Source organism: Barbus barbus (assembly GCF_936440315.1).
Source record: "Barbus barbus genome assembly, chromosome: 11".
In the NCBI taxonomy this organism is placed as follows: Eukaryota; Metazoa; Chordata; class Actinopteri; order Cypriniformes; family Cyprinidae; genus Barbus; species Barbus barbus.
The window spans coordinates 4092783-4116151 of NC_136739.1; the positions used below are offsets into that span (position 1 = coordinate 4092783).

The 23369-nt window shown below is 37.1% G+C and overlaps 2 protein-coding genes across 3 annotated transcripts; both read left to right on the forward strand.

The window, feature by feature from the left end:
• The first annotated feature begins 318 nt into the window (after window positions 1-318).
• Window positions 319-11317, forward strand: LOC306876974 (protein ABHD13-like). Its single transcript, XM_079428466.1, has 2 exons — window positions 319-487; window positions 7717-11317. Exon 2 carries the CDS (start codon window positions 7763-7765, stop codon window positions 8774-8776), a length of 1014 nt encoding a protein of 337 aa, XP_079284592.1. The 5' UTR covers window positions 319-487; window positions 7717-7762; the 3' UTR covers window positions 8777-11317.
• Window positions 11318-11622: 305 nt separating this feature from the next.
• Window positions 11623-20144, forward strand: LOC306876976 (tumor necrosis factor ligand superfamily member 13B-like). 2 transcript variants are annotated; one of them, XM_079428469.1, is made up of 7 exons: window positions 11623-11698; window positions 13678-13959; window positions 15055-15142; window positions 15620-15676; window positions 16361-16485; window positions 16598-16748; window positions 18996-20137. In XM_079428469.1, the coding sequence occupies exons 2-7, from the start codon at window positions 13690-13692 to the stop codon at window positions 19106-19108; spliced, it is 804 nt and encodes a 267-aa protein (XP_079284595.1). In that variant the 5' UTR covers window positions 11623-11698; window positions 13678-13689; the 3' UTR covers window positions 19109-20137. The 2 variants fall into 2 exon arrangements, with proteins under 2 accessions (XP_079284595.1, XP_079284594.1); XM_079428468.1 differs by having other exon boundaries at window positions 11644-11698; window positions 16583-16748; window positions 18996-20144.
• The last annotated feature ends 3225 nt before the right edge of the window (window positions 20145-23369 follow it).

The window sequence follows — 23369 nt, forward strand, 5'->3', positions numbered from 1 at the left end:
AAAACATAATCTCAATTCACTGATAAATTACGTTTTTTTTTTTTTGCCCAAAATAAAAGACCATCTAATATCATCATGCTTTTTGCTTTTTAATAAGTAAATATAGACTAAAAACATTCACAGCCAAGTCACCTACAGAAGGATTGCCTTCTGATTTTTCATAAATTTGGGGGCAAGTTGTCGCATGTGTTTTAAATGTATAAATTTAAACTCTAAACGATTTATAAATAGCAATGTTATTGGATACATATTTGTAGCAATTACAAGAATAAACACGGACAGTACGTGTTGACCGGCAGCAGAAGGTTCCGCTGCTTCCGCCCGGAACTTCCTAGAAGCGACACCAGTGTACAGCAGCCGTCTGGCTAGATGTGCTGCTAGCCACAGTTGATCAGCTGATATTTCAGGAGATGTTCGTATAGATGACCGCTTCACCTGCCCGTGAGCTCAGCTCTCTGTAGATGTGCCGCTGAAGAATGCGATAGATGTGAGTAGTTTTGTATCAGACAGTGAGCAGATGTGTTGTAGACACGGCTAGCAGCTGTATTAGCTGTGCACTACATGCAGTCCAGAGGGAAGAAGCTGCTGTCAACATCAATCTGTCATTGCTGCGTTTATGATTCGTGTCAGCTGGGTTTTGGACTTCAGGGTGTTTTCTCTCTCACTATGTCAACAGCTGGATGAAAAACCAAATCAGCGGGGTTTAGTGCGGATCTGCTGACAGTGTTTTGATATCGGGGTCAGATCGTGGTAACACTTACAGCTTCTGTTTTATTGCATTACATGGCGAAAGTAATGGTGATCTGGGCTCGATTTGTGAACTCTGAATGTGTCTGTGTGCAGTATAGATGAATGAGTGAATACTGATCCTCATCTGCATTCCAGTATAATTGATTGGTCAAGACTGGACTTGGTCCCTAAACACCTTGAGGGCCCAAGACATCATCATCATCAGATCATACCTTAAAGAATTGATCTCTCTGTGTTTAGATGACTCATAATGTATATGTGACCTACTCTCTGCTTCTGCAAAAGGTCATGTGGTGAGACCATATCAGAGGGTAATACCATGGTATTTCAGTAAAGGTCATGGTAGATGTAGGAGGTGTGACCACAATCCTATATCACAAGTACTTTTATATTATGGCACCTGTGTATAATGCAATATAGTTAACAAAAAATGTTTATATATATTACATAACCTGTGTTAAACCCTGTTTTTGGATAATCCAGTGAATGAAGTACTTCATCTCTTTCTATTTGGAAATTTCCATTAGGGAAATATGCTAGGTGAAATTTAAAGAGAGAGAAAACCGTAAGACTAATATTATAAAATAAATAATTCCAGATTTGTCTGATTGGTTGTGCCACTTTGTTGCAAAATAGTTAAGTTAAATTGAAAGTGTTCAAAGTTTAATCATATATTAGAATTAGAAAATGTTTTTTTTTATTTTTTTATGCAAACATGAAAATTGTTGTCATTTACTCTCTCTCATATTGTTCCAGAGCTGTTTGACTTTATTTATTCTGCGAAACACAAAAGAGCATATTTTAAAGAATGTTGATACACAAACGTTTTAGTCACCATTAGCTTCCACTGAATGCAGGAAACAGACTTTTCTCAAAATGGGGAAAGGATTAAAAAACAACATTAAAATACAGCGTATTTCCTGAAGATAATGCGGTTCTCAACCTTTTTGCCCCCAAGTCCCCCTATAAGGAAGTATTCCAGGGCAACCACACGAGACGTTTTGACCTCAGAAAAGCATAGAAGTGATTCAAAACCGCTTTTGCCATTGTAGTAAATTTCAATTTATACCAAACACATGAGAGTGGAGTAACATATCTAAAATATATAGCACTTTTAAAGATAGGTCCTATATAGCACTTAAAGTGGTACCCCTATGATTACGAGCCAATGCACCTTTAGTTCTATTTAGCACCATATGTTTTTTTTTTTTGTTTTTTTTTTAAGTGTTTATGCTCCTTCCCTGATTGCAAAGGTCTTGACAATAGGAAAGGCAACATTAGTTCACCATAAAACAAAACCCAGTATAAAACACTGAAAGGGGAATATAAAGCAGTGTGTTTAGCAATGTGTTTATTATGTTTACAAAAATCAACAATGTGAATAAAATCACAAACAGATTTATGTTCCAAAAAACAAACTAGGGGTGGGGAAGAAAAGGGATACTGGACAGTGCCAAAGAAAAGAACAAAAACAAACCAAATCTTTCTAACCCCTTCTTAATATAAACTATCTAACAAAAAAGAAAAATAAATCTTGTAATGTTGTTGATGCCGTATCTGTACTACACTAACTACACACAAAAAATACAGCTGGTAGCACTACTTCATCTACATAAAAAAAGTGTGCAAAATGTACATCATATGACATACCAATCCTTCGACCAACACAAACAGAACAATAATAATCACAAATGATGAAAAAGAAAAAGGTAAGATTGTTCAAAGTGACAACCAAAATAAATAAACATATAAACACTTTAATAACTCAAAACAAAGCAAGGTGAATAAAGTCAAGTCGCCTTTATTTATATAGCGCTTTTAACAATGTAAATAGTGTCAAAGCAACTGCACAATATCAAAAAAGGAAAATAGTGTGTCAATAATGTAAAATTAAAAGATAAAAAAAAAAGATTTTCAGTTAAAGGCATTTCATTATTGAATTCAGTGATGTCATCATCCAGCTCAGTTCAGTTTAAATGGTGTCTTTGCAATCAGGTCGACGATATCGCTGGAAATGAAGTGTCCCCAACTAAGCAAGCCAGAGGCGACAGCGGCAAGGAACCAAATCTCCATCGTTGACCGAATGGACAAAAAAACCTTGGGAAAAACCAGGCTCAGTCGGGGGTCAGTTCTCCTCTGGCCAAACGAACCAGCAGTTCAATTCCAACTGCAGCAAAGTCAGATTGTAAGGGCTCAACTGGTTCCAGTGGTCTTTCCCGATGGCTGTCTAAGTGCCGGGGTCCTCACTGGGGATCTGTCTCTGGCGCTCATCTCGGTGTCTTGGTCTCCGCTGACGTTCAGAGTTGTAGAGGTCGTCTCTGGGTGCTGATCCACCATCTGATCTGGATACGGACTGGATCTGGTGACTGCAGTGACCATCTGGGCTGGATACGGACCGGATCGGGTGGCTACGGTTACTGGGGATATGTCCCCGGGGCTCATCCAGGTGTCCTGCCTCCGCCGTCGATCAGGCCCACATACATCATCTCCCGGCGCCGATCCACCATCTGATCCGGACACGGACTGAGAAACAGAATAGAAACAGACAAATTTTAGCGTAGATTCCATTCTTCTTATGATGTAACGAGTACATCATGTGTTATGGGGAGTGTTCCCGGTTCCGGTTGATCTAATTAATGCAGCCTAACAATCCTTTAACGGATTTGAATAATAGAAGTGTGTTATGTGTAAACCAGGTTAACGAAATGTGTCTTTAATCTAGATTTAAACTGACAGAGTGTGTCTGCCTCCCGAACAGTATTAGGTAGATTGTTCCAGAGTTTGGGTGCTAAATAGGAAAAGGATCTGCTGCCCGCAGTCGATTTTGATATTCTAGGTATTATCAAACGGCCAGAGTTTTGAGAACTCAGCAGACGTGGAGGACTATAATGTGATAAGAGCTCGCTCAAGTACTGAGGAGCTAAGCCATTCAGGGCTTTATAAGTAATTAACAAGATTTTAAAATCTATACGATGTTTGATAGGGAGCCAATGCAGTGTTGACAGAACCGGGCTAATATGGTCGTACTTCCTAGTTCTAGTAAGGACTCTAGCTGCTGCATTTTGGACCAACTGTAATTTGTTGATCAAGCGTGCAGAACAACCACCCAATAAAGCATTCCAATAGTCTAACCTTGAGGTCATAAACGCATGAATTAGTATTTCAATTTAGATATGTTTTTGTGATCTGATGCGATATTGTAGCTGACGGCTGCATGGTTACCATTTTATCTCTGATAGAATCGATCTTGGAAGTAAAGCAGTTCATAAAGTAATTACTGCTGTGCTTTTTGGAAATGCCAACACTTGTTGATGCTTTATTTTTTTGTTAATTTAGTGACCGTATTGAATAAATACCGGGGGTTATGTTTGTTTTCTTCTAGAAGAGACGAAAAGTAATCAGATCTAGCAGTTTTTAATGCTTTGCTGTAGGATAGGGTATTTTCCCGCCAGGCTATACGAAATACCTCTAGTTTTGTTTTCCTCCATCTGCGCTCCATTTTCCGGGCTGCTCTCTTTAAGGTGCGAGTGTGCTCATTATACCACGGAGTCGGACTGTTTTCTTTGATCTTCGTTAAGCGTAAAGGAGCAACTGTATCTAAAGTGCTAGAAAAGAGAGAGTCCATAGTTTCTGTTACATCATCAAGTTTTGCTGTGCTGTTGGATATGCTGAGGAATTGAGATAAATCAGGAAGATTACTTACAAAGCAGTCTTTTGTGGTAGAGATGATGGTTCTACCATACTTGTAACAAGGTGTAGAATTTACAGTTTTAGCTATATGGAGTTTGCACAAGACTAGATGATGATCTGAGATATCATGGCTTTGCTGCAGAATTTCAACACCACTATCATCAATTCCATGTGACGGTATTAAATCTAGAGTATGATTTTGAAAATGAGTAGGTACGGAACTGTGTTGTCTAACCCCAATAGAGCTCAGAATGTCTATGAATGCTGATCCTAATGCATCTTTTTCATTATCGACATGGATATTAAAATCGCCAACAGTTAAGACTTTATCTGCAGCCAGTACTAACTCAAATCAAATCAAAATCAAATCAAATCACTTTTATTGTCACATCACCACAGCACGTGTGCCTTCGTGAGTGAAATTCTTGAGAGCGTGCTCCAGACACTGCAGAAACAATTTACATATAGACAATTTACATATAAACAATTTACATATAGACATTACCATACATACGTACAGACTTATACAGATGACAATGTGTAATATACACATACATATACTCAGTACACACAGTGTACTATTAGACAGACATACAGTTACCGATACACATTATACACAGTATGTAGTACACATTCTACGTTATATACACACAGTAATATGCGAAGATGCAGCAGATTATATATAAACCGGATGTGCAAATGTCATGGATGTGCATTGGATGGTATCCAGTGCTGGCAAAAAGATTGTTGTATTTGTGCAGTAGTGTACTGGTAGTCCAGTTTGAACTGTATTGGAATTAAAGTGCAGTGCGTGGTATATTGTAAAGTGGGAGTGTGCTGTAGGGTGTATTAGTTTTTACTGTTCATTAGCCTGATAGCCTGAGGAAAAAAGCTATCCCTCAGTCGGCTAGTGCGGGATCGGATGCTGCGGAGACGTCTTCCTGAGGTAGATAGAAAAATCAGCAAGGTAGATAGAAAATCAGCAAATTCTTTAATAAAGTCTGTGGTGCCCTGGTGGCCTGTATACAGTAGCCAGTACAAACATCACAGGGGATTTATCACTAACACGTGTTTCTCTAAATGATGTTATACGCAGCACCATAACTTCAAACGAGTTATACTTAAAGCCTGCCCTCCGAGAAATACTGAGAATATTGCTATAAATTGTAACAACACCTCCCCCTTTACCTTTCGGACATGGCTCATTTTTATAGCAGTAATCTTGGGGGGTGGACTCATTTAGAGTAATGTGTTCATCTGGGTTTAGCCATGTTTCTGTCAAACAGAGCAAATCTAGATTATTATCATTGATCAAATCATTTACAAAAAAGTGCTTTTGTAGAAAGGGACCTGATATTCAGTAAGCCAAGCTTTATCAATTCTTTCTCTGTATTGTAAAGATTTTTTATTTGTTGAACATCAATTAAATTGTTACTCTTAATTTGGTTTGGACGTTTTCTGTATTTTCTAGTTCGGGGGAACAGACACAGTCTCTATAGTGTGATATCTGGGTGAAGGAGTCTCCATGTGCTGAGAATTAACTGACTTCTGTGACGTAAGGCGGCTAGCAGACGGTCGGTTTAGCCAGTCTGTTTGCTTACTGACCTGGGCCCCAGTTAATCAAGTACGAACTCTAAGACTATGTGCCATATTTCTAGAGAGAAGAGCGGCACGCCTCCATATGAATGCCAACATGCCCAGTTTGTAAATTCCTGGGATTGCAGCAACGATTCATTGGCAAAGCACCTTCTGACATCAGTAAAACAATGTAAAACAGAGAGTGGCAGGAAAAAATGCACAAAAACAACACGTCTTAACATCACATAGGAACGTAACAACAAGAAAATAATTTTAGAAGAAGATCAAGTTCTTACTGTGCGTTCACACCGCCGCCGGCAATTCGCCCTGGCCGCCCTGAGACGCTGTAGAAAAGATTTGTGGACCCGCTGACGTAGATCGTATGCTCGTCTTTTATTTAAAGGAGCCGCAAAGGAAACAAGCAGGTTGATCCAATTAAAAGCCATTTGTGTGGTGTGGATTTGTGTTCATGTTTAAGTGCTAGTCTAATTTCAACATTATAGGAGACATTTACTAGCCTTGGTCTTTAATTAACATTAATTTGTGTGCAGCCTACATTACAAACTGTCCAGATTGAAGTGTAGCCTTAATGCAATTGGTCAAATCGGTGTTGTTTTGAGCAAATAAATTGCATTCCCGCTGAAAAACAAACGTTGTAGCGGGAAAATGTCCCCTATAATTTTTATTTATTTATGTCCCTGTACACAAACAGGGACACGTCAAATATTATCGGGAAACCCGCCACAGCAATGATTAATCTCTCTTCCATTTTGCTTGGGAACTAATGAGGTCGGAACCAAAGTTTACAAGGCTGCCTTCTCTGGAACCCTCTCAAGCGGAGGACTTCTACATTCCGATTGGTTGCCGCCCAACCGCGTCATAGTTCATTACCATAAAGTTGACCTGATTTCAACTCTCCTCGACGCTCTCACCGTCCAAGACTTGCCGCGCCGCTCTCGCTGGAGCTCGCCACCGGCTCACATTGAAAATTAATGACTTCCGGCCACTTTGACGCTCTCGCCGGCGGCGGTGTGAACGCACAGTTAGTCTCAGTCTGGCTCCATTATGGTAATGCCCACTTTTCATAATCCAATCAATTAATGACTTTAAATTCTACTCTACATTTAGTCTTGCTGAAATTATGGAAGTGAAATACATTGTGAGTTGTAATTCACTTTCTCACACAGTCTGTTTGAAGCGCCATCACTAGTTTAGTAAATTCTGAAGTTTAATGCAGACTGTCAAGACGAGCCTTAATGCAAAATAAGAAACACTTGCATGGATATGTAACATTTACAGATTTGGATATAACCATAAAATGAAAGGTTTGCGCTGAGGAATCATATCACACATTAAACACACATCTATCAAAGCGCCTAACAGGGTGAGCTATGTTATGCTAATGCATTAGCTTGAAATAAAAAAAAAAAAAAACATTCCTTTCCTGAATCAGCTCGCTCTGTTTCTTCTAGTATTAGATTAATTTCATCCATAGAAATGTGTAATTCAGTGGTATAAATTGACGCGACTGGTGGACGTTTTCCTTGCACGTTGGGCAGACGCGACTAATTGATAATGACATTTGTTGTCGATGAGTTTCATTATTGATTATTATCGAATAGTTGACACAGCTCTGTGTTATAGTAAAATATAATAATACCGCCAAACCCTACAACCCAATCTTCTGTGTTTCCCCAGATTACGCCTGCAGTGAGTTTTGGAGACTCTTGTCATCCCAGTTGTCATGGAGAAGCCATGGAGGTTATGGGGGGCAATGGAGGCGTGTTTGCTGACTATGTGCGCCTGGTCCTGGGGAGTCTGCCGTGTCTCCCTGCTGGCCCTCATTCTGACCTTCTACCTTTACGGAGGCTTCATCCTGCTGGGACTCATCCTGGCCTCTGTGGCCGGCATCCTGTACAAGTTCCAGGACGTGCTGCTCTACTTTCCCGACCAGCCCTCATCCTCGCGCCTTTACGTTCCAATGCCAACGGGAATCCCCCATGAGAACGTGTACATCCGCACCAAAGATGGCGTGCGGCTCAACCTCATTCTGCTCCGTTACACTGGCGAAAACCCTGCCTCTGTTCCCACCATTTTATATTTCCACGGCAATGCGGGGAACATCGGCCACCGCGTCCCGAATGCTCTGCTCATGCTGGTCAATCTGAAGGCCAACGTGGTGCTGGTGGACTACAGAGGCTACGGAAAGAGCGAAGGAGAACCTAGCGAGGAGGGACTGTGCCAGGACGCCGAGGCCACCTTGGATTACATCATGACCCGGCCGGACATCGACAAGACCAAGGTGGTGCTATTTGGTCGCTCATTGGGTGGAGCAGTGGCCATCCGCCTAGCATCGTGCAACCTGCATCGAGTGGCCGCCATCATGATGGAGAACACTTTCCTGAGCATCCCGCACATGGCGGCCACGCTGTTCTCTTTCTTCCCCATGCGTTACCTACCGCTCTGGTGCTACAAGAACAAGTTTCTGTCGTATAGACATGTTGCACTGTGCCGTATGCCATCTCTCTTCATTTCCGGCTTATCAGACCAACTCATCCCTCCGGTGATGATGAAACAGCTGTATGAGCTGTCGCCGTCTCGGACTAGACGCCTCGCCATCTTTCCCGAGGGTACGCACAATGACACCTGGCAGTGCCAGGGATATTTTGCCGCCCTAGAGCAGTTTATGAAGGAGCTTCTTAAAAGCCATGCTCGAGAAGAGACGGCCCAGGGGACGGCCAACGTCACCATAATCTAGAACATTAACTACTATTGACTGCTCTAAATCTGGACCCTCTCAGATAGAATGTACAAGTTATTCTCTCTTTGTGATTATTTCTCTACTCCACAACTTCATAAGCTCTTTCTTTCCATTTATCACAAACCAAGAATTCATTAGTTACAATTTCATTTATTTAATAGAGAAGGCTGAATTTAAGACTTCAGAATATTTTTTGTCAGTTTTTATATTAAGTATGAATGCATCTGCCTCAAGAATTGAATGCCCTCTCAGTCCATTTCTTTATTTGCTGACAATTTCTCAAAAGTATACTTGAATCCCTACCACATGCAAACGCAATTGGAAATAGTTATTTGCCTAATCACAATTGTCAGAACTACTTTCTGAGCTTGAACTGTTCAGTTTAGGCGTCGGTTTTAGAGTAGTGCTTTAAAATTGATGCATAACACAATTATGTCTGTGATTAACACTACTTGAGACAATTGTTCTACCACTTAGCCTATATTTCATACATTAAAAAAAGTTGGTAACAGCATTGTTAAAATTGCTAATAAAATAATTTGACATTTTCACATTTAAAAAACATAACCGCTTTAAAAATCATGTTTGAAGTATGACTGTATGTACAGTAAGTTGTTAACCACTGATTTTATATTACTCATGAATGACAAACTACTACTCCAAAAACTCTTAAGACTATTAAATTAAACAATTCTAACAAACCACTAAACAAACCGAGAAGCTATATTCTTATTTATTTTGTTTATATGGAATATATATTCACACTTTTTTTTTTTCTAAAACAGAGGGCTCATTCAAATAATTGTTTGCCTTTTAAATTCCAGTGAATACAGTTAAATGGACCAGGGGCAACGGATCCTAGTTCAATCATCTTTGTCTATGGCATTTCATGCATTCAATCTTCTGTACCAGGCTGTAATGTGTTAGAGCTTTATGTTATCACACTGCCTTCTTTTTTACGGAAGGTTTTAAATCCACTCAGGAAATCGGCTCATTGTGGTTTGATCCCATGTTTTGGATTTGCATATGGAGCTGTGTGTGAGAAGTATAGATTTCTATACTGATTTTCATGTGGGCTACAGTTCACTGTGAGCACTGAATGAAAATACCAACACAACAAGCCTAAAGTATGTTTACTCTCTCTCAGGCTTAGTGATCTTCTGAAAGTTAGAGTGAAATTGCACATCGCAGCTGCTTGACAGTGTTCCAAGCACAGTCCATTTGCACAACTTGTAAATAAGATATTTCCCTTCTTTTAATAAGGTCAAGTGCTTAACATCAGATCTTTACCAATGACCTGTTTTGTTTGGATCATGTTGAAAAACCTGCCCATTGGTGACTGTTGCACTGTGTCACACATCCATTTTCTTGCATATTCCTTTAAAAAGCAGAAACATTCACAACAATGTAAGGATTAATTAACACAAAAATTAAAAGACATGAGGTTTGTGTTTCTGTAGTCTCACATTGGTGGTTGACTGTCAAGCATCCATTAAAAGTGAACGGTGGACTTTGCAAACCTGGCCCATTATGTAGTGTTGGATCAATGCACATCCGAGTCTGTAATTATTGCATGCTTTAGATGCACATTTTGTTTAGCTCCGATGCACTTTTACGCTCACGTCTGTCGTAATGCGTGAAAACTGCCTGTGAATTTTAAGATGACAGATTTCATGGCAGAGTGATTCTATGTCAGTTTGCATGCAAATATTGCTATCTTCAAACCAGAGGTTATGTCAGGCTTCCAAAGTCCACCTTTTGGGATTTTACGGGCTCTTTTGGGCCCCGTCGTTCTCAAGGGTGCTCACGAGATTGTATAGTAGCACAGCTGAGCTCTAGATGTCTTCAGTTATGTCTGGTATTATTTAAGGTTATTAGTTATGTAATAACCGGACAGTTGTAATTGAGTAAGAAGTGGAACCAGCCATTGCAAGAGAAAAAGTTCCCAAGACTTCAGCTTTTGGATGGTTTCAATACATACTTTTGTACATCAGTTTATTGACCTTTTGATTTTAAAAGAAGCATTTGTAATGGTCATTATTGATCGTATAGGCCTAATTCATAAGAACTGCCACTAAACTTTAATTTCAAATTAAAATGATGACATTTAGTTGAACTCAAAGTGACGTGCCATGATACCTTATTGAATGTCTGTGTGGTTGAGTGTAAACCTTGAAACAAAGATGCTGAAATATGATAAAATACTACTTAAGAGTTTACTAGATTTGACTAACACACCACTGGCATGTTCTGGCCATTCTCTGGGGCTAGTTTGTATGTTGAAATCTCATTCCATCATAAACTGAATATATGGAATAATATAAAGTGCTGCTCATGTTTTATATTTGCTTTTTACAGTAAATAGCAGAGCGGAAAGATTCAGTTCTGAATGTCCAAGGAGGGTTTTCTTATTCTTTCGACATTTGTGTTTTGAGCTATGGATTTTCTATTCGGATCATTTGTTCATGTATATACAATTGAATCACACTTTCTATTTCTGTGTGGTGACATGCAATAAAGAAATCAAACCCTTCTGATAACTTGGCTGCATGAGTCTATTTGTACTTTGAAGCCGCTGGTTCCTTTTTCTGGATTTCACTGTGGAAACTTTAAAAATATTTTTTTTTTTTTATGTTTGACTTTATGCCAAGAATAGCTTTCCTTTTGCTTGCCACTGTCATTTATATACTTTCTTATGTGCTATTAATTTATGGTTAACTAGTCTGACATTTTAATTTATCTGCTATTTATCTTTGCACAATTGACGCAGTTTGTCGGAAAAGCCACAAAGCAAGTGGTGACGAAGCAACTTTCGGTTGCAATGCGGTTTTAAATACGGTGGGTGTGGACAGCTCGGCAGGAAAGGGACACAAAAACCAGACTGTTAGCTGGAGAATTGTAGCAGACCGGACATTTTTGGTGAGTACAGATGCTTTTGAACTAAGTTTGACTTCAATTGTAGATCCCAGGGGTTTTCCCCTATTCCACATCAACAAGTTGCTTGAAGAGGAAGAGTAGTTATGTGTAAGAGTCTGTTCTTTGATTTTTCTGCAAGAAATGCATGCTAAGAACTTCAGAGGAATATTCATGCCATTCAGGGCTCGCAAAATTTCAAAATCCTTAGTAGCCCTTCGGGCAGGTACTCAGATTTTGGTAGCCCGCAAATTAATTTAACTAGCCCAAATAAAATAAAGACCATAAATGTCAATTAAAAACATTTTCAATACACAAATATCAAGGAAATAGTTTTATTTTACTATTTACAAGGTATTTGCAGAATTCTTAAAAATCTATTTAAGGCAATTTGAAAAATTATTTCTTATACCATTTAGCATATTTAAAACTGTCTAAGGCCTTAAAAACTCTTTAATTTAGTTGTATCAAATTTAAGGACCCATGGGAGCAATGTTATGCTATTTGATAAAAAATACTGAATAGTATTTCAAAAATAATATTGTGAAATTAGTTTAAAATAAATGTTTTCTATTTTAATATACTTTAAAATGTAATTAATTCCTGTGAAGCAAAGCAATATTTTCAGAGTCACACGATCCTTTAGAAGTCACTCTAATTTTTAATCAATGTTGGAAACCATTGTACTGCTTTATTTTATTTATTTATTTATTTTTATACTGTATTTTTTTGGGACCTGTGATATTTAAAACAAAAACAAAAAAAGTTAAAAAGAACAGTGTTTAGTCAAAATAGAGATTTTGTGTTACAATATAAACAAATTTGGGGTCAGATTTTGTTTTTCTTTCTTTTTTAAAGATACTTTTAAAAAGTTTAAAGAAAGTTAAATAAACTTTATTCAGCAAGGATGCGTTAAATGGATAAAATTAATAGTAAAGACTCCTGTTGTTAGAAAATATTTCTATTTGGAATAAATGCTGTTCTTTTAAACTTTTTATTAATCAAAGAATCAAAGAAAAAAGTAACAGGTTCCAAATAAATATGAAGCAGCACAACAGTTTCAACACTGATAATAAATCAGCATATTAGTATGATTTCTGAAGGATCATGGGACACTGAAGACTGGCGTAATGATGCTGAAAATCCAGCTTTGATCACAGGAATAAATCCTATTTTAGAGTATAGGTATTAAAATAGGAAACCAATATTAGAAATTGCAATAATACTTCACTATATAATAGTTTTTTCAGTATTTTTGAAATGAATACAGCCTTGATGAGCAAGAGACTCAAAAACAAGGTCAATTATTTATCAGGTTTATAATAGAGCCCTAACATAATATATTATCAAAACAAACTATTTAAACTGATAGAATAGAATAGAATAGAATGGAATACAAACTGAAGCGAAACTTAAGCTGAGATCTGTAATTTATATATATATTAAAAAGTGAACACATTAATTCTTCTATAGCTGTCTAAACATCATTATGAAGTACAGTTTGTACAATACTCTTGTGTGTGACTGTACGCTTTTCAGAGTTCTGTTACCGTTCTTTGCCCATCCTCCGCTATTTCCAGCACTTAATCAAGCCACTCTTCTTTAATATATGAGGATGTTTTATTTCACATGTCATTGCGTTTGCGTTGGCTGTCGTGTTGAGCGCACCGCAACCATTGAAGTATTCAGTTTCTGCAGCGACTCATTTGGTGCATATCGTTCTCTTTCTATGAAACCTGGAAACCGCATTCACCGGTTCTAACTCTGTCGTGACATCAGCTCTATTGCGGTTTGCCTGAGCTATTCTTTCCTTTTTACTGGCTTTTTAAAAACTCCAGACAAGCTTTTTTCTGAGTAGAAACCTTTCACTGTAAGGATGACGTTTTGAGGTGGGTTGAGATCTTTAAAGAAACAGAGCTTCTTCAGAACCTGTCTATATGCCATTCAGGCTACATTTATTCACTAACAACCATATTTTCTAAAAGTTTGTTTCCACCATGCCTGCTGAAGATGTTGGTCCAGGTCGGGGTAAAAGGAGAAGGTTGCCCTGGCTGTTTCTAGTGCTGGTCATTGCTGCCATCACCTCCTCTTCCCTGTCTGTGATCTCCCTGTACCATGTGCTGGCCCTGCAGGCCGAGGTGGAGGGTTTGAGAGCTGAGGTGGTCCGCAAGAGAGAGGAGCAAAGTGGCACACTAGAAGAACCCGTGAGGGGGGCAGAAAAACAAACCCATGAGCAGGAAGAAAAAGAGACCAAAGAGAGAATTGAGGTTTGGACCACAATACATTTACATCAAATGTCCTTCTAAAATTGTGCTGTTGTTTTTCATTTGATGGAATTTGAAGGAATTGGCAGTTAAATAGCAGTTCATTTGTCTGAAGGGTCATATCTCAGTTACTGTAATGCTTGGAGTCAAGAGTCCAATTGGTTGTTGAAAAAGACATGGCTCGTAAACAGGAAATTAACAGTGTTAATGTTGCAGTTCCTCAGTTACGAAACAAATAATGTCGATGTTCAACTCAAGTCAGTTCATTGTTGATTCATTTCAGTTCAATAACAGGCTCAATGTTCAGCAGAGCTGGGTAGTAACTGATCACATGTAACCAATGTAATCAAATCCAAAAATAAAATTATTCAATAAAATCATTAATGCAGATGACATTTACTTTTTAGGGATTACATGATTAACACACATGATTCACACAGTGGCAGTAAATCTTTCATCATTTATTGATTCTCCCTAATTCTTCTTTAAACGGATTCCCAAATGTTTTGACTGCCAAAACAACTTTGGAATGAAATTTCTTGAAATATCTCTGAGGAAGTTAATATTTCAGTAATTTTACAACGCATTTGCATGTTTACAGTTTGATGTTGCTTAATGGTCGCATTGACATGCAGGTAAACAAATTAAATATTTATATTTTTAGTGTTTAATTAATGATTAGTTTTTTTATCAACTCACAAACCCGCTGCAGTTCTTAACTTAATCTCAATTTGGGAAACCCCGGTTTAATATTTTTATCATGTTGAAAAAAAGTATAATACATTTTCTTTCTCTTTGCTTTTTTATTTCAATATGGTATTTTCAATGGTAAATTTAAAGCAAGTTAGATAAAAAAAAAAAAAAAGTAATCTAAAAAGGAAATTACTTTGGGGTGGCTAATGACCAAACTGGTTTAGCTAATGACCAACCTAAATGCAGATATATTTTGAGCACTTTAATGCTGGTCAAATTGGCCATTATAATCTACCACTCACAATGACCAACTGCATGCCAATAACAGACCATCTTGAAACTTAATCTTGTAGAAAATGTCTGAGCTGTTTATATTTAGCAGGATTTCTGGTTGTCTGTGTACAGTATCTGCAGCAGACTGAGATGGATGATACCGTAACAGACCATACTGTCCTGTCAAAAAGAAGCCTGGTTCATACGTCAAACAAAGCAGGCAAGCACACACTTCTGCTTATTCCATGATGCTCGTCTCAGCTTTTCTTTTTTGAGTGTTAACTGAGAAGAGCTGTGTTTGTGTGTGTATACTGTGTGTGTGTGTGTGTATACTGTGTGTGTGTGTGTGTGTGTGTGTATATACTGTGTGTGTGTGTGTGTGTGTGTGTGTATACTGTGTGTGTGTGTGTATACTGGTGCGGAGCACTGATGGTGTAAGATTAAAACCACTAAATAAGCTTACAATAAGCATAAAATAAAAAAAAACAAATAAAAAAAAAAAACTGCACATTGTGCAAAAGTGCACCGTTATACATTTGCATATCCTGTTGCTTTATGAGTCACTGAATGAAAAAACCTTATAATATTATTATTAAAGTTGCACCGCTATAATCATTCTTCCCTTACAGACAATACTTTAAGAAATGTTTAACAATAATACATTGTCATTTTTTCCCTATGAAAACATTTTTCACAGAATCCCAGCCCTGTTTACAAATGATGGCAGACAACAGGAGAAAAACCTTCCAGAAAGGTACTGAAGGAGTTTGTAAAATTGTAGTATTGTAAATATATTTTGATAACATGAAATTTGGCATAGACTTAAGTTAGATTACATTCAAGTGATCCATTTTATCAATTATGGCCTTGCTTTTTGCTAAAACCATGAAAGAGTTAATTGTACTATGAAAACACACTGTAACTTTCAGAACTCAAAACTTCTTTTCCAGTCCAAAAAGATCATTTGTTATAACTGGCCTTCGATAACATGTTCTGAACTTCTGCAACTTTGTGGCACCACACTGACATCATCCATAACATGTCAGTGATGTCTGTCCAGAAACGTGCAGTAGTGAGATAATAAGAGGAAAGCTGCCCAGATGTAAAATAAGGCAGAGCATTTAATTTGAACAAAGTCCCTGATTATTTTGGTCTGATCTAATTTACAAGGTGGCAATTTCATATGAAATCGTACAATGTGGAATGTATGAAAATGTAAAAAAATTAAATAAATGGCCTACACCTAACCCAACCTCTAAACATAACTCACTGGGGTGTCGTACAAAAACGTATAAATCGCTAAAACGTAAAATGGTTATGAACTGCTATGATATCGTGTTGGATCTTAGACTATTATGGAAGTAAGAGACATTTAAAATCTTTATCTGACCCAACAGCAAAAATGACTCATTACTTATATAAATATTTATTTTGTCAGAGTTTGCTTTGGAAATATGCACAGGCATCCCATGGCAAGTCGGACTGAAGCGTGGCTCAGCTCTGGAGCAAGAGCAGAGCACCATTTTAGTCAAAGAGGAAGGATTCTTCTTTATCTATAGTCAGGTATATACATTCTCAATATATGACACATTCTTGAGTTTTTTGGCCTCTTTGAAACATCCCAACACCGTGCTCAGTGTTTTTTCCTCATTATTTCAAGCTCTCCTTTTCCCAGGTTTACTACACAGACTCTACGTTCGCTATGGGCCACATCGTGATTCGTATAAAGAAGAACGTCGTAGGAGACGAGAGTCAGCACGTTGTTCTGTTCCGCTGTATTCAGAGCATGAATCGAGTCAATCACTTCAACACCTGCTACACCGGAGGTGAGCGTCGTCTTTACCAGCGTTACAAAAGAGTTATGTGTATATTATGGCATGCCATTCAGGAAAATTTGAGTATATAGAATGAAATTTGAATATATGAAATGAAAGTCTGAATATACAGAATACAAGTTTGGATATATGGGACGAAACTTGAATTGGGTGGATGATTGACATTAAAGAGTTTACCGGTATTTTGAAACAAGTGAATGATATCTTACTGGTAAAAAAAAAGGAAGACTTGCTTGTGTGAACAGTACATTTGTGTAGTTCTGTAGTAATCCACATCGATGCCAGTTTTGTCGACAAATAAAAATGAGACTAAAATGCCCAATCAGAGCTGACGTCCTGATAGATGTGTACATCTGAATTGTAACGTTCTGATCTAACCACAAGAAAACTCTGCGCTGTTGCACGTTCTACAGGCTCGAACAACAGCACTTCAAACTGATTCGGAGTGGTTTGCAATAAATGAATAGCACACATTTATGCCAAGCAACTGCTTATGAACTACTGCTGATTAATTATAGAGGTTAACTTTACAATGTTTACATGGTAATGTGTTTTAGACGCTTGTATGAATGCATATTTTATCTCCCTCATGAACTTGAATGAACAGCCTGCAAATAAGAATTCCGGTGTATTTCGGTCTTGTTTTGGGGGTTTTCCAGTTATAGGAAGGAAAGACATTATTTGACAAATTCAATAAATAGATTTTACTATCAGGATTATTATAGTTAACTAGAACCATAAAAAGTATGCGTTAAGCCCTGATGAGCACAGAATTAAGTTCTATTTTGTGTCTTTTTTGCACTTGAATTGTCAAAAAACACAATTATGTCAAACTGTCAGTTTAGTCATGTATTCAAGTAATAGTTGTGTGATACTTAAATGCTTAATTAATGCATTACAGTTTAATCAAACTCAGTATATTTTAGTTGAATAAATCTACTGTATTTTTAGTAGGCTAAAACTAGACTAAAACTAAAACAATTCACATGACTAAAATATGACTAAAACTAAATGGTATTTTAGTCAAAAGACTAAAACTAAATCAAATTGCTGTCAGAATTAACACTGTGTGTAATGTCTGAGATGATGGGATGTATACTCAAAACTGTTTGCATTGTTTGGAATATGATCAGCTGTTGCCAAACATTTTAGATCAACACAGTATTGGAACATTTGAGGAAATTAAATTTTTAAAGTCATTCAATTCTGAAAACTATTGCTCTGGTAACAAGGATATAACTAGCTACAGTATATTATTTTTCATTAAATACTGTCAAATTTGCATTTTAATTCCATGCACTTCAAATTTAATTCCATATATTCAAGTTACATTCCATAAATTGAAACTTTAATTTCATATATTTAAGCTTCATTCCATATATTCAGACTTTCTTTCAGTATATTCAAACTTCATATTATAAATACCATAATTTCCTGAATTGTGTGTGTGTGTGTGTGTGTGTGTGTGTGTGTGCTGTCAAACGATTAATTATATATAAATACACACACGTACAATATATGTTTTGAAAATATTGACATGTATTTACATGTATATATTTATATTCATATAATATATATTATATTTAATATATAAACATAACATATTTTTCTTAAATGTATACATAAACATAAATATACACAGTACACACAAAAATATAACACGTAAACAAAAACTTTTATTTTGGATACGATTAATCGTTTGGCAGTGTATATATGTGTATATGTGTATAGATGTGTTTATATATGTATATATGTATGTATGTATGTATATATATGTATGTATGTATGTATGTATGTATATATAATATATACACAGCAATGGGAATTTTTTTTTCATGTTACGGTAACAAAAAATTTAGGATAAATGAGCTCCATTTTCTTTAAGCAAAGTATAATTTCTTACTTTCTTATTGCTTTCTTGTGGGTTTGGGTTGAAATATGACCCAGACATGTTCTGTTTTGACAAGCACCCAGTTACAGAATCTAGACCACATTTGTTAGCACAGTCAGGAAGTCCAGAAACAGCATAAGACCAGTAAATGCATGACAAATATATTCCAAATATGTCATATAATAATTTGACTTTCAAACTGTGTATTTTAAATATAATGTACTGCTATGAATAATAGTACCATTCAAGTAATGTAAATGTCTCACAGAGAAGTGCTATGCATATATGGATAAATATATAATGTACCTATTATTACAAATGAATGTAACTGATCATGTGATGTGCAGGCGTGGTGAAGTTGGACTCTGGGGACAAGCTGGAGCTTCTGATACCTCGTACCCATGCAAATATCTCTCTGGATGGGGATTCCACCTTCTTAGGAGCAATAAAACTGGCCTGACAATGGAAAAAGGCTTTGGATCAGACATTAAATGAGATTGGATATGCTGTCATAATTATTCATAAGGATAATTATTGACATTCACTGGACTTCATGAAAACAAGAGCTGCTTTATGCTGTGGAGTATTCTGTGGAGTACTTCTTTGAACTACTTTGTATCCAGGCTGTTTACACATCAGTGGCATTTCATCAGACATGCACAAACTTGACTTTATTCACCATCTTGAAGTTCCTCTGTCGCAATTCATGATTCATCAGTCTTCATAATGTTTTATCAAAATATAGTAACTCATTCTGGTGTGTAACAACATTTTTTCACAATCCAGTCAGTTCCTGATGGATAAAAGCAAGTCCCACTCAGCATTTTTATTTAACAAATTTTTATTAAACACATTATTTATAACACATTTTATTCTCAAATGTGTTATAAAGACCATGTCTTGATGGTTTGTGAACATGCTCCCTGTATTTAATGTTTTATTATTCAGAACATCTGTTGCAGAATACCACCTCAGCATGTGCTTTGGTTTTAACAAAGTGTTTTGACCTTTGCAACATGAAAATGTGTTTTCATAAATCAGTATGTTTAAAGTTTGCACTGAACATGTAGCATCCATGATTCTACCAGCAGATGGAGACCGTATCACACTGTGGAAGAGCAATAGAGAGCAAAGCACTTGCTTTGTGTTGAGTGCTTCACACAACTTTCATAAAGACAGTTACTTCTGTTCATTGACAGAGGTTGTATATGCTTCTGGTGTGTGAATTTGTCAGCCACATCTCATATAGAAACAATCATCATAGTGTCACAGGCCTTGAGATGCTGGAATTCTGCATGTACTGTAAACACAGTGTCTCTTAACAATAAATCCTCAGCTCCGATGCTTTGCCTTGCTTCACACATGACATGCTCAAGGAGAGTGGTCTTGGATCTCGGCGACACTTGTTTCTGGGACAGATTTTTATGGGCTGTATTGTTTCATGAGCATTAGGGTAAATAAATAAATAAAGAATCATGTGTACATCATGAAAATAGTGCTTTGGCTTATCATGTGCATATTTAACAGAGAACAACTAAAAACCAAACCAAAAAAAAGCTGAATTTGGCTTACTATAGGCCTATACAGTTATGACATCCTGTGTATGTGCCTGTGTGTTTGAGGGAGAAAGGGAAGAGACATGATAATCAGATGATCACTCTTTCCCATAGTATAGCATTAAATAAACTGTAAACTTACTTAGTCAAATTTTTTAACTCCTTGGATGAACCTTTAAAAGCATAAGAAGACATCCTGTGTGTGTGCGTGTGCATGTGCGTGTGTGTGTGTGCGTGCAGAGGTGTATAAAGTACCCGAAAGCCATACTCAAGTAAAAGTACAGGTATCTTACCAAAAAATGACTTTGGTAGAAGTTGAAGTCTTCGTTTAGAATATTACTTGAGTAAAAGTTTTAAAGTATATGATATTTATTGTACTTAAGTACGAAAAGTATTTTTATCTTAAACATACTTAAGTCTTGAAACTAAAAGTACAAGTAAATGCAAAATGGAAAAGAAGCAAATAAATATATATATATACAGGTGCTGGTCATAAAATTAGAATATCATGAAAAAGTTGATTTATTGAAGTAATACCATTCAAAAAGTGAAACTTGTATATTAGATTCATTCATTACACACAGACTGATATATTTCAAATGTTTATTTCCTTTAATTTTGATGATTATAACTGACAACTAATGAAAGTCCCAAATTCAGTATCTCAGAAAATTAGAATATCAATTAAGACCAATGCAAAAAAAATGATTTTTAGAAATGTTGGCCAACTGAAAAGTATGAACATGAAAAGTATGAGCATGTACAGCACTCAATATTTAGTTGGGGCTCCTTTGGCCTGGATTACTGCAGCAATGCGGCGTGGCATGGAGTCGATCAGTCTGTGGCACTGCTCAGGTGTTATGAGAGCCCATGTTGCTCTGATAGTGGCCTTCAGCTCTTCTGAATTGTTGGGTCTAGCGTATTGCATCTTCCTCTTCACAATACCCCATAGGTTTTCTATGGGGTTAAGGTCAGGCGAGTTTGCTGGCCAATCAAGAACAGGGATACCATGGTCCTTAAACCAGGTACTGGTAGCGTTGGCAGTGTGTGCAGGTGCCAAGTCCTGTTGGAAAATGAAATCTGCATCTCCATAAAGTTGGTCAGCAGCAGGAAGCATGAAGCGCTCTAAAACTTCCTGGTAGACGGCTGCGTTGACCTTGGACCTCAGAAAACACAATGGACCAACACCAGCAGATGACATGGCACCCCAAACCATCAATGACTGTGGAAACTTTACACTGGACCTCAAGCAACGTGGATTATATACCTCTCCTCTCTTCCTCCAGACTCTGGGACCTTGATTTCCAAAGGAAATGCAAAATTTACTTTCATCAGAGAACATAACTTTGGACCACTCAGCAGCAGTCCAGTCAAGACGCTTCTGACGCGGTCTCTTGTGCAAGAGTGGCTTGACACAAGGAATGCGACAGCTGAAACCCATGTCTTGCATACGTCTGTGCGTGGTGGTTCTTGAAGCACTGACTCCAGCTGCAGTCCCCTCTTTGTGAATCTCCCCACATTTTTGAATGGGTTTTGTTTCACAATCCTCTCCAGGGTGCGGTTATCCCTATTGCTTGTACACTTTTTTCTACCACATCTTGTCTTTCCCTTCGCCTCTCTATTAATGTGCTTGGACACAGAGCTCTGTGAACAGCCAGCCTCTTTAGCAATGACCTTTTGTGTCTTGTCCTCCTTGTGCAAGGTGTCAATGGTCGTCTTTTGGACAACTGTCAAGTCAGCAGTCTTCCCCATGATTGTGTAGCCTACAGAACTAGACTGAGAGACCATTTAAAGGCTTTTGCAGGTGTTTTGAGTTAATTAGCTGATTAGAGTGTGGCACCAGGTGTCGTCTTCAATATTGAACATTTTCACAATATTCAAATTTTCTGAGATACTGAATTTGGGACTTTCATTAATTGTCAGTTATGATCATCAAAATTAAAGGAAATAAACATTTGAAATATATCAGTCTGTGTGTAATGAATGAATCTAATATACAAGTTTCACTTTTTGAATGGTATTACTTCAATAAATCAACTTTTTCATGATATTCTAATTTTATGACCAGCACCTGTATATATAAATATTTATACAGCTTTAGTAGCAAGATTGTGTTCAGTTTTAACTCTTTCTTCCATTTGGGTAAGAATAAGAAGCACTTCATCCAGAACTTAGTGTCTTTCATTCCAACATAATAAAACATTTCTGGAATCTGCATCTGAAATAGCATTAAGATGTATTTATTTACAGAGTTTAATGTATCTCACAGCGGACATGGATGAATTTAAACTGCAGTTACAGATGCATAAATAGGCCTAATGTTGTGTTTTTAACATAAAACATTGAATACTGATATTTGAAATAATTTAAAACATGAAAAAAATAGTCAAAATGTTAAATTAAAACCGCTAGTAGGTGACAGCAAAGACTTTGGTGACAGAAAGTGACCATTAATGAGTGAGTCATTGAGATTCAACCGATTCATTCAAACAACTGCTCCATTCAGGAACAGAGCATTTGACTGTGTTAATGAGTGAATCACTGAATCATTTATTCAACCGATTCATTCAAACGACTGATTCATTCAGGAACAGAGCATTTGACTGTGTTAATGAGTGAATCACTGAATCATTTATTCAACCGATTCATTCAAACGACTGATTCATTCAGGAACAGAGCATTTGACTGTGTTAATGAGTGAATCACTGAATCATTTATTCAACCGATTCGTTCAAAAAGCAGATTCATTCAATAAGTACACCGTCCATTGCTCAGAGACGCAAAACAGTGCTGTGATCTTTGTTTGGAACTATTTTCTTTGACAAAATTTAGCAAAAACAAGCAATAAGTTTAAAATGTAAGTCACTTATTGCTTACTGGACTTGTATGAAATGATTATTAAATGTGTTCATGCTGATATCAAACGGTATTCTTTGTGTGATATAGATATAGTCCAGGTGATATGTGCAAACGCCACACCACTGATTCTCAAACCTGCTTTCCTGCAGTCTGTGTTCTTCTGACTATTTTGTTGAAAGTAACGCATATGCTTCGGGGAAATGTATCGGAGTAAAAGTAAAAGTTGGCTGAAATATAAAAACTCAAGTAGGCTACAGATACTCCCAAAAAACACTTAAGTACTGTAACAAAGTATTACTTCGTTAC

What these genes read in the sequence shown, in the direction of transcription:
- LOC306876974 (XM_079428466.1), top strand. Translation starts at nt 7,763, where the DNA reads ATGGAGAAGCCATGGAGGTTATGGGGGGCAATGGAGGCGTGTTTGCTG.
- LOC306876976 (XM_079428468.1), top strand. Translation starts at nt 13,690, where the DNA reads ATGCCTGCTGAAGATGTTGGTCCAGGTCGGGGTAAAAGGAGAAGGTTG. An exon ending in AGACCAAAGAGAGAATTGAG is followed by an intron (nt 13,960 to 15,054) that starts GTTTGGACCACA and finishes GTCTGTGTACAG; the next exon opens with TATCTGCAGCAGACTGAGAT. An exon ending in GAGAAAAACCTTCCAGAAAG is followed by an intron (nt 15,677 to 16,360) that starts GTACTGAAGGAG and finishes TTATTTTGTCAG; the next exon opens with AGTTTGCTTTGGAAATATGC.